General features: G+C 57.4%; 1 protein-coding gene and 1 non-coding gene across 5 annotated transcripts in view; both read right to left on the reverse strand.

Moving 5' to 3' along the window:
* ITGB4 (integrin subunit beta 4) overlaps positions 1 to 14685 on the reverse strand; it is a 32372-nt gene that overhangs the window by 4126 nt on the left and 13561 nt on the right. For all 4 annotated transcript variants that reach the window (XM_024979798.2, XM_024979797.2, XM_024979796.2 and 1 more), the window contains 16 exon segments: positions 13990 to 14112; positions 13788 to 13894; positions 13020 to 13053; positions 12640 to 12831; positions 12280 to 12383; positions 11947 to 12005; positions 11784 to 11807; positions 10324 to 10472; positions 10058 to 10237; positions 9115 to 9263; positions 6179 to 6383; positions 4851 to 5008; positions 4330 to 4510; positions 4064 to 4201; positions 1375 to 1557; positions 1154 to 1285 (listed from right to left, as the gene is read on the reverse strand). In XM_024979798.2, coding sequence (XP_024835566.1) covers positions 1154 to 1285; positions 1375 to 1557; positions 4064 to 4201; positions 4330 to 4510; positions 4851 to 5008; positions 6179 to 6383; positions 9115 to 9263; positions 10058 to 10237; positions 10324 to 10472; positions 11784 to 11807; positions 11947 to 12005; positions 12280 to 12383; positions 12640 to 12831; positions 13020 to 13053; positions 13788 to 13894; positions 13990 to 14112 — 2118 coding nt within the window.
* On the reverse strand, positions 7074 to 7145 carry TRNAA-AGC (transfer RNA alanine (anticodon AGC)). The gene has a single exon. It is a non-coding gene; the product is annotated as a tRNA-Ala (tRNA).

Below are 14685 nucleotides of genomic sequence, written 5' to 3' on the forward strand. Positions count from 1 at the left end.
GAATCTATCTGCCAATGCGGGAAAAACAGGTTTGATCTCTGGTCTGTGACTGAACCGAACTGAACTGAACTGAACTGAACCGGGAAGATCCCACATGCCGCGGAGTAACTAAGCCTACAGGTCAGAACTACAGAGCCTGTGCTCTAGAGGCCGGGAGTTGCAACTACTAAGCCCTAGAGCCCGTCTTGCGCCACAGTAAGAGAAGCCACCGCGATGAGAAGCCTGCATAGCAATGAAGACCCAGCACAGCCAAAAATAAATTATATAAAAAGGAAATACAAATCCTGGTGGATTTTCACTCAGCCTAGTATGACTGGTATCCCATTTCACAGATCAGAAAACCGAGGCAGAGAATGTACGTGATTGATCTGAATTCCCACAGTGGTGGCTTAGTCACTAAGTCCTGTCCGACTCTTGCCCCATGGACCCCATGGACTGTAGCCTCCCAGGCTCCTCTGTCCATGGGATTCTCCCGGCCAGAATACTGAAGTGGATTGCCATTTCCTTCTCCAGGGGATCTTTCCAACCCAGGAATTGAACCCAGGTCTCCAGCATTGCAGGCAGACTCTTTACCAACTGAGCTACAAGGGAAGCCATCCTGCAGTGAAGCCAGAGCTAAAACAGACCCCAGGAGTCCCAGTCGAGGGCTCTTTGCATCACAATGTACAGGAATCCAAGAGGGAAGTGGAGCAGGGCCAGTGCAAGGAGCACTGCACTGGGGGCCCCCAAGCCAGTGGCTGTTCTGGGGCTCCTGGACCAGGCTTGCCTCCTCGCCTGTAGCCCTGTCCCTGGGAGGTGTCTTGGGTGTCCTGACTCCATGGCACAGCTGGTGAGCTGGTGAGCCTTCCACACTCACAACTGTTTCCAGTCTCATGCGCACGAGCCCGTGTGCATGTGCCCCAAGCCCATGTCTGTCTGTCTGTCCTCACACAGAGACGTGCACACCAGCCTATGAGCCACGTCCACTTTGTCCCCTCTGTACCCAGAGCCAGAATGGTGCCTGTCAAATCGTTGATTTTGCAGAGAGGGGACTTTCAGTCTTGATCTTCATGCCCAGTGGTCCTGGCCCCTTTGCTGTCTCTGGACACCAGCGACAGCCCCACCCTCTACCCAGGATCCCCACCATCCTCGCCGGGATCCCCAGACCACTCACCGGTGTCATCAGAGACGCTGGGCCTCTGGCTGCCGGCTGGAGAGCGGAGCACATCATCGCTGTACATGAGGAAGCTCTCATAGTCCTCCCCACTCTGGGCGTCCACGATGGGGATGTCAGGGATGATGGGGACTGCGGGGTGGGGGGAGGGGTGAGCCAGGGCCCGACCTCGGGCCCCTGCCCGCCCCTGTCCGCCCTGTGCCTCCCTGCCCCCTGCTCACTGGACATGGGTCGCTTGGGCTGGGTGGCCAGGTTGATGATGGCCTCCCGCTCAGGCCCCCAGCCTGCCCCGTTGCGAGCCTTGACCGTGTAGCGGTATGGCTGGGACTCGCGCAGGTTCTCGATGAGCAGCGTCCGCTTCTTGGGGCTGTCCACCAGCACCTTCTTCATGGGCCCGATGGGTCCTAGGGCAGGGAGAGTGCCTCAGAGCTTCTGGCCTGGTCCTGGTCTCGGATGCCCCAGGACCGTCGCGCGGCCCCTGAACTGCACCCAGGAGTGGGGGGAACAAGGCAGGGAGCGAGCAACTATTGATGCCCAGCCATGGGCCAAGCCCTGAGAACCTGGGTGTGACTGGCTTAGAGAAGTGTCACCAGGGCTCCACGGGGTTCCTCGCTAAGTTGAGTGGCAGAGACACACTAGACTCAAGTCACCTTTAGTGTCAGCTTGACCCATTGGTAAAGGTCCTACGTTCACGTGCGTCTGTGCGAGTCTGGCTCCAGAGCCAAGAGTGCCCTCACCACCTGTGCCTCACCGTCCCCAACCAAACCCCAAATGCTCTGTTGGGAAATCCAAAGTGGAAACACTGGGGACTTCCCTGGTGGCCCAGGGGCAAAGACTTTGCTCTCCCAATGCAGGGGACCCGGGTTCAATCCTTGGTCCAAGAACTAGATCCCACACGTTGTTGCTGAGCAGCGAAGTTGTGTCTAAGTCTTTTGCAACCCCGTGGACTGTAGCCCTCGAGGCTCTTCTGTCCATGGGATTTCCCAGGCAAGAAAACAGGCGTGGGTTGCCATTTCTTCCTCCAGGGGATCTTCCCGACCCAGGGACTGAACCCAGATCTCCCGCATTGGCAGGTGGATTCTCTACCGCTGAGCCATCAGGGAAGCCCCAGATCCCACAGGCCACAACTGAAAAGATCTCGTGCGCCACGATAAAGACCGATCACCCCGCATGCCCCCATGAAGACCCGGCACAACCAAAACAATAAATAAAAAATATTTTAAAAGTGGAGACATTCGGACACTCGCCAAGGCTGCCCTGGCCACCTGGGCAAGGACGGGAGGTGAGAGGCAGGCCTGATCCTGCAGCGGAGGACAGGCCAAGGCCTGCACGAGCTGAGTGTGCCAGGGTGGGATGGAGGTTGCACAAGAGTCAGTTAGCCGGGAGCAGAGGTGAGGCAGCTCCCCCACACCCAGAAGGGAGGACACACAGCCCTGGGAGCGGGGAGGAAGAGACCCCAGGCTGCTCTGAGTGAGTTACAGTGCCTAGGGGCCCCGACCTGACAACATGGGGCCCTCTGGGTGATCAGAAGACATCCCAGAGTCTGAGGGGTCCAAAGGAGGGCTCTCGGGGAAAACCCCACCTGCGAAGCTTGATGCTGTCTGATAAGAGAATGGCTGTGCTCCAAGAACTGGCTGATGTTGGACTGTCTGCCTGGGGGAGGTCTCTGAGTGCTGAGGTGGGGTCCACCCCGTCGCATCTGTCTGCCAGGGGGAGAAGGGAAGGGGACCACCCCAAAGGGCTGATGCCCTTGGGTCAGGAGGGCTTCCTCATACGTTTGTGAGGCAAGAGCTAAGAGTGTGGGCCAAAACCAGTCACGCCTGGTTAAGATTAAAGGCCAGGCCAGAAAAGACTTCCTGACAGTGGTCCAGGGGCGGACCAGGAGTCGCCAACAGAAGGAGCCAAGGTGTGACGCAGCGGCTGAGAAGGTTGTGCTTGGTCGGCCAGGCGAACAGAGCAAGGAGTCTGAGGCCCAGAACAATCCTGCTGCCCTCTGCCCTGTTGGGCTACCTGGGAGTGCTAAGCCTGACCCACTTTAGGGTTCACAGGTTGTATCTGGGGGTGGGAAGCTCTCCATCCCTGGGATGGACTCAACAGGTGACGATGCAGAGAGGAGGGCCCTGCACCAGGCAAGAGCGGCGGACTGAGTTCCCTTGAAAAGTTTTCCATCCTGACAAGTGCAGGGGTCATCTCTCCCTTCCAGGACGGGAGAAAAATAGAGAGTTCTGCCAGGGGCTCTGATAACATGTTGCATAAAATGTACTAGAAAAATTGTTTGAAGTTCAGGGAGTCCTCTGCTTTTTATTTGCTAAATCTATCCACCCTGGCTTGAAGAGACCCGTGTAGAATTGAGCCACTCTCGTTGACCTGTGTGGGCTGGCACTCTGGACCTGTGACCCCATTGCACACACATAACCTCAGGCCTTCCATCCTCACCTGCCCTGGGAGCTTCTGGGCTCTGCTTTGGAATGCAACTAACTCAGCCCAAGTTCAGTTCAGTTCAGTTCAGTCGCTCAGTCGTGTCTGACTCTTTGCGACCCCATGAATCGCAGCACGCCAGGCCTCCCTGTCCATCACCAACTCCCGGAGTTCACCCAGACTCACATCCATCGAGTCAGTGATGCCATCCAGCCATCTCATCCTCTGTCGTCCCCTTCTCCTCCTGCCCCCAATCCCTCCCAGCATCAGAGTCTTTTCCAATGAGTTAACTCTTTGTATGAGGTGGCCAAAGTACTGGAGTTTCAGCTTTAGCATCATTCCTTCCAAAGAAATCCCAAACCTGACCACAAACCTAATGATGCCCCCAGGCAAACAGAGTGGGGGCTCATCCACTGACCTGGACTCCGTGACCTCCTCCCGTTCTCCACCCCCTTCCCTCCCTGGGGGCAGAAGAGGAGGGCGGGTCCTTACGGTTGTCCTCATTGACCAGGCCATAGCAGACCTCGTAGGCTGTGATCTCGCCGTTGGTCTCAGCCGGCTCGGCCCAGCTCAGCTGGGTCACGGTGGAGGAGACGACGTTGAAGGCCAGACGCCCGGGCTCGCTGGGCACTGGGTGGGGCAGAGAGGGTGCAGGAAGAGCGCTGTCAACATCGGACAAGAGGGCAGAGTTCTGGGCGGGGCCAGGGCTGGGCAGGCTGGCATCAGGGTGGCCAGGGATGGATGTGGTGAGGCCTCACCTTCCTGGTGGGTGCGACAGGACACCGGGGAGCTGTAGGGGCCCTCGCCCTGCGCCCCATAGGCGCACACCTTCATCTCGTAGTCACAATATGGGTACAGGTTGGTGAGCTCCACTGAGGGCACCTTGCTGTCAAGCAGGTGGGCTTCAGACTCGGAGTCACCCTGGATCCAATATTTCACCTGTGCCCAGGGTGGGGCTGGTCAGCGGGGAGCAGCTGGCAGAGCCCACCGTCCCTCCGCTGAGCCCTGCCCTTACAGTCCCGTGGGCACACAGACGTGGAGGGATTGAGTGCCCTGCCAGGCGCACGCAGCAGGGCTGGCATAGGGCACAGGTGTTTCTGGGTTCTGGGGGCCACATTCCAGGGACTTCTTCCTCCCCCAGGGGCCGATGGGGGTTCCCCACCCACTGAGGCCAAGCACGTCCTCTCCTCTCCCTGGGGCCCTCTCTGGCCTCAGCAGGCCCACCTCTGCAGCATATGCCCGGCCTCCCATCCACCCCTTTCGTCGCCCCCCACCTTACCCGGTACCCTGTCGGCTTGCCAGGAGGAGGCAGCCAGTTGAAGTGGATCTTCCGGGACCCAGCAGCCTTGGCATTGGGGTTCTGTGGGGCACCCAGGTCACCCCGGGGCGGTGGTGGTGATGACACGGTCTGGTTCATTACATTCCGGTCCAGCTCGTCTGCAGGGGGTCAAGCCAGGGCAAGGCAGTGAGCAGAGACTCCTCTCTGGCTTTGAGGGGACAGGAACCCATCTGCACCACCAGGGGGCACCAGACGCCCAGTTAAACACCAAGACTTCCTTCCCCCTCACATCACATCAGACGTATGGGTGTGAGAGTTGGACTATAAAGAAAGCTGAGTCCCGTAAGTATTGACGCTTTTGAACTGTGGTGTTGGAGAAGACTCTTGAGAGTCCCTTGGACTGCAAGGAGATCCAACCAGTCCATCCTAAAGGAAATCAGTCCTGAATGTTCATTGGAAGGACTGATGTTGAAGCTGAAACTCCAATACTTTGGCCACCTGATGAGAAGAACTGACTCATTGGAAAAGACCCTGATGCTGGGAAAGATTGAAGGCGGGAGGAGAAGGGGATAACAGAGGATGAGATGGTTAGATGGCATCACCAACTCAATGGACATGAGTTTGAGTAAACTCCGGGAGTTGGTGATGGACAGGGAGGCCTGGCGTGCTGCGGTCCATGGGGTCACAAAGAGTCTGACATGACTGAGCGACTGAACTGAACTGAACTGAACCTTCCCCCTGCTCCAGGGGGACCCAGGAGGGTCTCCAGAGGGATAAGGGCTTGCTCTCTTTGTCCCTTTGGCAGCCAAGGTGTGTCCCACAGAGAACATTTTCTCTTCCCAACGCCCTTCCTCTCTCCCCTACCCCAAGACTCCTCCTATGCCCCCATCCTTTTGGCAAACCTCCCCTCCAGGGTGGGCTCACAGGCCCCACTATACCAGAAGCTAAGGGCCCATAAGAAGTGTTTCACCCCTTCTGAAACACTTGCATTTAGCTTAAACTAAGGCTGAAGTCAAAGGCTAAGGCCTAATGGTGGGATTCCCAGCCAGCGGCAGGCCTGTGGCCACATGACCCCGGTCTCTCTGATTGAGAGCAGGGTTGCCAGATAAATACAAGATGCCTAGTTAAACTGGAATTTCACACGAAGATACTTTTTAAGAATAAGTATATCCCAGATAGCATATGGGATATACGTATACTACAAGTTGAGTTGTTATTTATCTGAGATTCAAATGTAACTGAGCTTTCTGTATTTTTACGGCTGAGACTGTCAAGAAGCCCCAGCCCTCCCTCCCCACCTGCTTAACCTGACCCCAGGCTCCGGCTACCTCGGTCCCCAGTGATGACAGTGGCACACTGGGGCTGGCCCAGGCGGGCCCCGAACTTGGGGTTGCTGAGTTGGATGTAGAAGCGGCGGGTCTGGGGGCCCCGCAGAAGGGAGTCCATCTCCTGCAGCTCCAGGAGCTTCACCTGCAGCTCCTTCCAGGTCTCCCCAGGTTGGAACAGCAGCTCACCCTCCATGGGGATGTAGTCCTAGGAATGGGAAGGGGTCAGAGTTGGAGCAGGCCTGGGAGATGAGCCAGGGCCACACGCTCCACCCCCACCCGACAGCCAGTGCAGAGACCCTCACGCAGACTCTCCCACGTGGACACGGAATGGCTCCTGTTTATACAGCACCTCTTTTGCATCAAGTACTTTACAGATATTAGCTCGTTTCTTCCTCAGGGCAGAGTGAGGTAGAGATATTACTGTCCCCATTTTACAGATCAGGTAACTGAGGCACACAGAGGTAAAGAAAGATGCCCAAGTTCACACAGGTAGTTGTGGTGGAGCTGGGATTTGAACCAAAGTACAGAGAGACAAGGATGCAGATACAGGGGGGTCCCACACAGGCAGGCACTCAGCCAGGGGAGCTGAGATTTGCAGGCCTCACCTAGGAGGGAGGAACTGTTCCCCGCCCTGCGGCTCTGAAGTCTGAATCCCACCAGCCCCCTGGCCCTGCCTCCTGGGTGGGGTGCTTCTATTACCTCCAGTTTTTATTTTTCAATGCCCTAGAGCTTTTTCCTGAATGTCTTGGGATTAATGTGTACCTATATGGGGCAGATAGATTGCAGTGTGTAGGGGGAAGCCTTTTCACATAATTCCACTAGGTGGCGCTGTAAGCTAACATTCAGATTCTTTGCTAGCAGTCCGAGCCACCAGGGAAGCCCAAAAATGTAAGGATGGAGGTACTGGGGATTGAACCCAGGGCCTCATGCATGCTAAGCATGCGCTCTACCACTGAGCTATACCCCCAGGCATATATCTGTATATACATACATGTATACATTTGTATAGAAAAAGAGAAAGCAACTATCAACAATGGGTGCTAATTTTATTAGTCTTTCCATTCTGCTGTAGGTTTGAAGTTTTTCAAAATAAAAAGTTGAGAAATATTTAAAAATGTTAAAAAACATAGTTCACTACCAAAGGATCCTTATAAAGGGCTTCCCTAGTGGCTCAGATGGTAAAGAATCTGCCTGCAATGCAGGAGACTCAGGTTTGATCCCTGGGTGGGAAAGATGGTCTGGAGGAAGGAAAGGCAACCCACTCCAGTATTCTTGCCTGGAAAACTTCCATGGACAGAGGAGCCTGGTGGGCTGCAGTCCATGGGCCGCAAAGAGTCAGACATGACTGAGCGACTTAACACTTTCACTTTTTCACTTTCAGTGACGTTATGGTTGTACAAATTCCTTTTTGGAATTTTTACTGGGAGCATTAGAGCAGTAATAAGAACTATTCCTACCTATAAAAAGAAATAAAGAATAGGGTGTGTGCGCACACTTGCTCTCATGATTGCCAAGTGGGTCTGCAGGCCAGTGCGACTAACCTTTATTACTTTTTGAGTGAAGTTTTTTTGTTTCGTTTTTAATTTTGGGCCACACTCTGTGGCACATGGAACTTCCCCAGACCAGGATCGAACCCATGCCCCCCTGCAGTGAAAGCGCAGCATCGTAACCACTGGTCCAAGAGGAAAGTCCAGTGAAGTTTTGATATGAATATTTCTACTTTTAAAATGTTGGTAATAGGTATAAAATAGATAACTAATAAGAATCTATGGTATAGCACAGGGAACTCTACTCAGTACTCTGTAATGACCTATCTGGGAACAGAATCTAAAAAAGAGTAGATAGATATATGTCTATGTTTAACTGATTCACTTAGCTGTACAGCAGAAAAGCAATATGGTAAATCAACTGTATGCCAATAAAAAATTAATTAAAAAAATTGGTAATGGTAATAGGGAATTTCCTGGCAGTCCAGTGGTTAGGACTCTGCAATTTCACTGCCAGGTCCCTGGGTCCAGGTTTGATCCCTGGTTGGGGGACTAAGATCCCACAAGCCACACAGCATGGCCAAAAAAATCAAAATACACAAAACGTTGGTAATTAATTTAGAAAAACAGACATATAAGCCAAACTAAGCAGGGACATGGCTGTTGTCTGAGAGTGATTAAGTTGTGAAAAAGTGATAAAGTTGACACCAGCCCACCACGCGGCCCTCCCTGCCCTGAAGGATTGGTCCTATGGCCTGGCTGACAGAGGGCCTGCCTGGCAATGACAGCCTGGGGACATAAGGCCTGTGATCCCCCGTCAACAAGGCCAGAGTCCCTGGGCCATGGCAGAGGGGGCAGTCTATTTCTTTGAAGAGTGTCCGGGTGGATCCTGGAATGTTGCAAGGGGGACACGGATGGTCTGGACATGATGAGGCCTTATTCAGGGCATCACTGGCCTTTTTGGTGAAAGTGAAAGTGAAATCGCTCAATCGTGTCCGACTCTTTGCCACCCCATGGACTGTAGCTCACGAAGCTCCTCTGTCCATGGGGTTTTCCAGGCAAGAAGAGGAAACTTCCTTCTCCAGGAGATCTTCCCAACTCATTTGAAAAGACCCTGATGCTGGGAAAGACTGTAGCCGGGAGGAGAAGGGGACGCAGAAGATGAGATGGCTGGATGGCATCACCGACTCAATGGACATGAGTTTGTGTAAGCTCCGGGAGTTGGTGATGGACAGGGTGGTCTGGGGTGCTGCAGTCCATGGGGTCGCAAGGAGTCAGACACGACTGAGCAACTGAACTGAACTGATGCCCCTGCTGCAGGGTGGCAGGGGAAACGTGTCCTTGGGAGGCCAGCCTGTGGCACCACCAGCATCCAGAGACCCAGGATGCCGCTGTGTCCAGCCCCCACTGGGCCCTTGGGATGTGCCTGACCTCGTGGCAAGGACTCACCCGGTTGGCCTTGGCGGTGTTATCCTGTGTGCGGTAGGAGACCTGTGATTTGCCGCTGTCCAGGATGCGCCGGACCACGGGGATGCGGGCAACGTGCTCCCCGCTGCTGACCAAGTACTCGGGCTGCTCAAAGGACACGATCCCGCTGGCTGCAAGGAGCCAGGCGCTGGTCAGGGGTCTTGACCACAGTCCCCCTCTCAGCCCCTGCCCTCCCTCTGGCCCAGCCTGGTCCAGACTTCAGGAGTCTGCTTATCACCCTCACCCCTCTGCTCTCTAGGGAGGGTGGACAGAGGTGCTGGGAAAGTCTTCCAGGAAAAGTTGACAAGGCTGGAACAGTGTCCAGCTGACATCCTGGAAGGTTTGGGGCAGAGAAGGGAGGCCAGGCAGCGGCAAGACCAGAGATGAGGGCTGAGACCGAGGACCGGGGCAGAGCAGGCCTAAGTCCTGCGGCAAGTGGGGAGGAGGGGTCAGCGACCAGAACAGGCCCTCCGGACGCTGGAAGGATGGTTATGAACAAGTCCAGGTTCCCCGAGGAACTAGCAGGGAAGGCAAGGTAGGTGACGGTGGTGTGACGCCTTGCCCTGCCCTCTAGGTAGGCCTGGGCAGAAAAAGCCCCAGGTCCCTTCTTGCTCTGATGTCCTGGCATCCTGGGGACCCATTCAGTCTCAAGTTCAAAGGCCACAGGACAAGGAGAGGGTTGTGGGACGGCTCTAGGAGAACTCAGTACCCTCTGGTGATGATAAGAGAAGCCCCACACTGAGCGCTTATGAGAGAGGTACAGCCACAACCCCCTCAAAAGAGCCTGATACCCATTATGCAGATGAAGAAACCAAGGCTCAGAGGTTGAGTCGCTTGCCTAGGCCACATGGCCAGGCCCCACTTCCACTTGGATTGAGGAGAGACAAGAGTCCCAGAGTCCCCTTTGGCCCCCATCCTGACCGACCTTGCTCCTTGATGATGGTGATATTGACCAGGCGACGTCCGAGGGTGGCGGTGCCCACAGGCACGTCGATGGCCTCCACCAGCAGCTGCTTCTCGTCGTCGTCCTCGGGCCGGATAAACAAAGGCACCCGCACGTCCACCAGCTCCACGCCCTCCTGGAATTCCACCATGCCCCGGGCATCTGGTGGGGAGCCGTCAGACAGGCGTCAGGGGGCCGCACGGGGGTGGGAGCTGAGAGGGAGGAGCACAGGGAGCCTGCCCACCTACCCTGGTCTGCGGTGAGCGTGTAATAGCCGGGGGCCACCTTGAGCTCATGGAAGGCCCCCTGCTCCACGTGCTTCTCCGTCAGCTTCAGCAGGGCCTGCTTGGCCGAGCGGGGAGCCATCAGCACAGTGTCCACAATGGTGTGGTCCTGCCTGGGGGCGGGGCGGGTGGGGGTGTCAGGCCAGCTGGGAGGCTGCCACGCGTCCCTGTCCACCCCTCCTGCCTGTCCTCTCTGCATTGGGGCACAAGATTCCAGGCAGCAAAAAGAGGTTTTTTCAGAGCCAGACAGACGCAGAGGCCCGGGCTGGCCCTGCCGCCGCCCCCTGCAGCCTCAGGGTCCTTATCTGTGAGAGGAGGCTCCTCTCCCTGCCCACCTCTCCCAGAAGGGCTGATGACGCACACACAGAGGCGGGGCAGCAAAGATGCCAAGGGGACAGGCCAGATTGCCTGGCTGCAATCCTGGCTTTTCATCTTAAATTTTTTTTTTTTTTTTTTACCCAACCACATGGAAATTGAACCTGGTCCCTGGCAGCGAAAGCCTGAGTCTTAACTGCTGCTCCTGTGTCGTGCTGCGTTGTGTCTGACCCTTTGTGACCCCATGGACCGTAGCCCGCCTGGTTCCTCCATCCATGGAATTTTCCATACAAGAATACTGGAGTGGGTTGCCATTCCCACTCCAGGAGATCTTCCACGTCCAGGGACTGAACCCGAGTCTTTTGTCCTTTGCACTGGCAGGCAGGTTCTTTACCACTGAGCCACCTGGGAAGCTTTAACTGCTGGACCACCAGGGAATTCCCCTGGTTCTCTCTCTCAATGGCTAGGTAACCTTGGGTAAGTTGCTCAACTTCTCTGATCCTCAGTTTCCTCAACTATACAATGGGAACAGCAATGATCCCCACTTGAGTAAGATAACCACACACACGAGTCCTTAGAACAAGGCCTGACCGGTGGTCAACACTCAAAGTGCCAGTCTCAATGGTTCTTACCCACAGTAATGTGCCCGGTGAGAGCTGTGCTTTGTCTTCTTGGTATTGAACCCCACCCCACTCTTCCCTGGGGGATCTGGGACTCGGGGTGGGAACTGGGAAAGAAGTGTGTCACCCACTGGACCATCTGGTTGGTAACCAGCGGCGCCTCCAGGATCAAGGCCTTTGGCCTCAGACGAGGGCTGGCTCTGGGCACCGGCTATCCCTGGTACTGGGTGGGAGCTATTGCCCGTGTGAGGCCAGGGACTGGGTTGGCTCGTTTCCCTGTGGGTTTCTTATTCTCATACAGGGGCTGGCTCTCGGTGAGGGCTTCGTATGGGTATGTGTTCAGTGAAGGTCCTACCCCAGGACAGACCCAGACAGCCCTCCTCTCCCATGGGGCGGAGATGATGGAGATGGAAGTGGGGATGCGGGAGGTGGGGATAGGGGAGGTGGGACTTGGGGCTGGTACTGCCCACGGATGTGTCTTCGACTCACTTTTTCCCGGCGTTGGGCTGCTGCCTGTGGGGGACAAAGTGAAGACTGTGAGCCAGATGGTCCCTAGGGGGCAAGGATTATCTGCTTGGGAGAAATCCCCTGGCATCAGCTATGGGAGCAGCGCCCCCCCCAACCAACCCCACCCCGGGCGCCTAGGACCCACCGGAACTTGGTCTGCTGGAGGTTGTGAGCGCCTGTGATTTGTCGGTACACCTCGTTCAGCTGCCAGGCAAGGGAGGGCTGTGAGGCTGGGGCCCTGGGGGAGCCCCTGCACCCAGAGGACCTCCTGGGCATGGCTGGGGGTGTGGCCACAGGCATGTGCAGTGGCTCTACCCTTCTGGAAGCATTCATGTGGGGCAGATCCCAGGGGACCCCCCGGCCACACGTGTGTCCGAGAAAGCCCTTCTTTCCCACCCAAGGCGGCTTCCCTCTGCCCTCCTGCCACCCAGCTCGCACCCGGCCCAGAGGTGCCCACTGCCTGGGACCGGCTCCTTACATTCTCCTCCACCTCCTGGCGCAGCTGGTCGCATTCTCGCGTGCCAGGCTTCAGCAGGTTCTCGGTGCAGAGGCGAGCAAGCCGCAGGGACAGTCCGTAGGGCACTAGGGCAGGTGAGGAGGGGGGTCGTCAGTCCCGCCATGATGGGCACCACAGAAGCCTCCTCCAGAAGCCGGGCTCGGATTGGGGGGCACCGGGGGCGTGTACCCCTCAGGAAGGGTAGGAGGTGGCCAGCCCTGTGCCTGCACCCGATACCCAGAGAAAAGAGGAATGCTGGATCCCAGACCGGGGAGCAGTGTGAATGTGCCCCGGGCCCCAAGGGCAGCGCCAGGAGACGTGGTGCCCAGCCCCGGCCCTCACCCAGCTCTGAGGGGTTGATGCCTGCAGCGTGCGAGGCGAAGCCCGGCCGCTGCACGTTGTTGGTGATCTTCCATCGGACTGTGTCGCGACCCTTGAGGTTCCCGCTGCGCAGCAAGGGCGTGTCCAAGTGGTCCGAGGCCATCAGGTTCTCTCGCAGCATGTAATGGTCTTCCTTGAAGCCCACCATGTGACCTGTGGGACCTGGGCCTCAGTACGGGGCTGAGGGGCTGCTTCCTAGACCCTCCCCCACCACACCCCACAGGTGGGACCTCCACCGTCCCCAGCCTCTGTCCCAGACTTGGCACCCTGCTTCCCCTCCACCCCCGCTGAAGGAAGGAGCTGTCAGAAGTCCACCGCCCCCGCCGAGGCCAGGCCCGTACCTCGGTTGCAGCAAGGGAGAAGGGCCAGGCAGGCCTAGGAGGCAAGGAGGGCGGGGATGAGAGCTGAGACGGCCGCACCGGCCCAGGGAAGTCCCTCCGGCCACCGCCTCCCACCCACGCCAGTGGTCCAGAGGGGTCAGCAGTGCCTTCCCCAGACACTGGGATATCCAGGCAGTTACAGGGGCCTGGGTGTGGGCACAGAGGCGAACAGGGGCAGAGGGTACCCAAAATGCATGCCATGGGACTCTGGTCCCGCTATCTACTCTGGAAAGGAAAAGGTTCTGTGATCAAACCCCTTTGGGAAGCACTGAATTCCTTCCCCATGTAGTTTCCTTATGCAAACAGCTAGCTCAAAGGCTCCGAGAAGCCCTGCAGAGGAGAAACCGCTTTCTCAAAAGTGTTTGATCACAGAACGCTTTCTCCCTGTAACACGCATGAATACGACCCTGGGGGCTGCCGTAGGGGCACCTCTGCCCCCTTCAGTATCCCACGCCAGGCCATGCTCTGCACTCTCCTGTCTCCGGTCTTTCTTCCCAGGGAGATGGCCAGCTCCTGGTGGGCAGAGCCTTTCCTTCTTGTTGGTTCTCGTGACCCTTTGCATGCGGCTGACCCCCGGGCCAGGGACTCCCAGGAATCCAGCCACTGGTGGCTGGCAGAGGCGAGGGGCTGGGGTGGGGACGGCACCAGAGCTGGGCGGAACGTGTGGGTTCCCTTGGCCTCTGCCCCCTAGAGGGACCCCAGTGGGGTGGGGACCAGGGGAGCCCCCACCTTGCAGCAGGCACAGTACTTCCAGCAGAGCAGCAGCAGCAGGACCGGGAACAGGAGGAGGAAGATGAGCAGGGGGATGAGCCACCAGAAGGTGCCCGGGGGGCATTCTAGGGAGGAGAGAGGAGGAGGAGGGAGCCAGTGCCTCCCCCCGATGTGGGTCTGACAGGCCACCCAGGCCCACCCTGCCAGCCCGCCGGCTCACCCTTCCTCCTCTGCACCAAGACGGTGCTGTTGGGCCCGGGGGCGCTGTCCCCCTCCACGGTGTAACTGTAGGTACAGTCGTCGTCCTCGTCCCGGAAGGAGCAGTGCTCCACCACCTCCTCCGCTGCAGACACAGATGGTCAGCAGGGCACCCGACCCCAGCCCGGAGCACCTCAGGGCCTGGCGAGGGGTCCGCTCCTCACCACAGCCTTGCTCTGGGGCCCACCCTGCCCATCACAGGGTCAGGGTGGAGGGGTGGAGGCCTCTCCCTGGGGAAGAATGTGAGTTCCTGGCAGACTGTGCACACGGTGGGCGGTGAAGTGGGGGCTGCCCTGCCCAGGACCGTCAAAGCCCGCAAATCTGTGCCTGTCCTGGGCATCACTCAGGAGCTGGGCTTCTAGAACATTTTTCTGACCCAGAGGAAAGGAGGCTGTGTGCCCCAGGGCCCGTTTTTGCGCCTTTGCTATGTTCACGGCCCCCTCCCCAGGACTGGGTGCCCTGGCCAGACTGTGCGTCCCCTCCCTGGGTCTGTGTGCCCAGTCTGGATTCTGTGACCACCCCCCAGGCCTGGAACCCCTCTTCTGCCTGTCCTCACTTTGGACTACGAGCCCCCTACCCAGCTCTACAGCCCCGCCCTGATGAGCGACCCCCCTTAGAGGTCTCCCACCCAGCTCTACAGCCCTGCCCTGATGAGCGA

The sequence above is a fragment of the Bos taurus genome, chromosome 19 (genome assembly GCF_002263795.3).
Source record: "Bos taurus isolate L1 Dominette 01449 registration number 42190680 breed Hereford chromosome 19, ARS-UCD2.0, whole genome shotgun sequence".
Lineage (NCBI taxonomy): Eukaryota > Metazoa > Chordata > Mammalia > Artiodactyla > Bovidae > Bos > Bos taurus.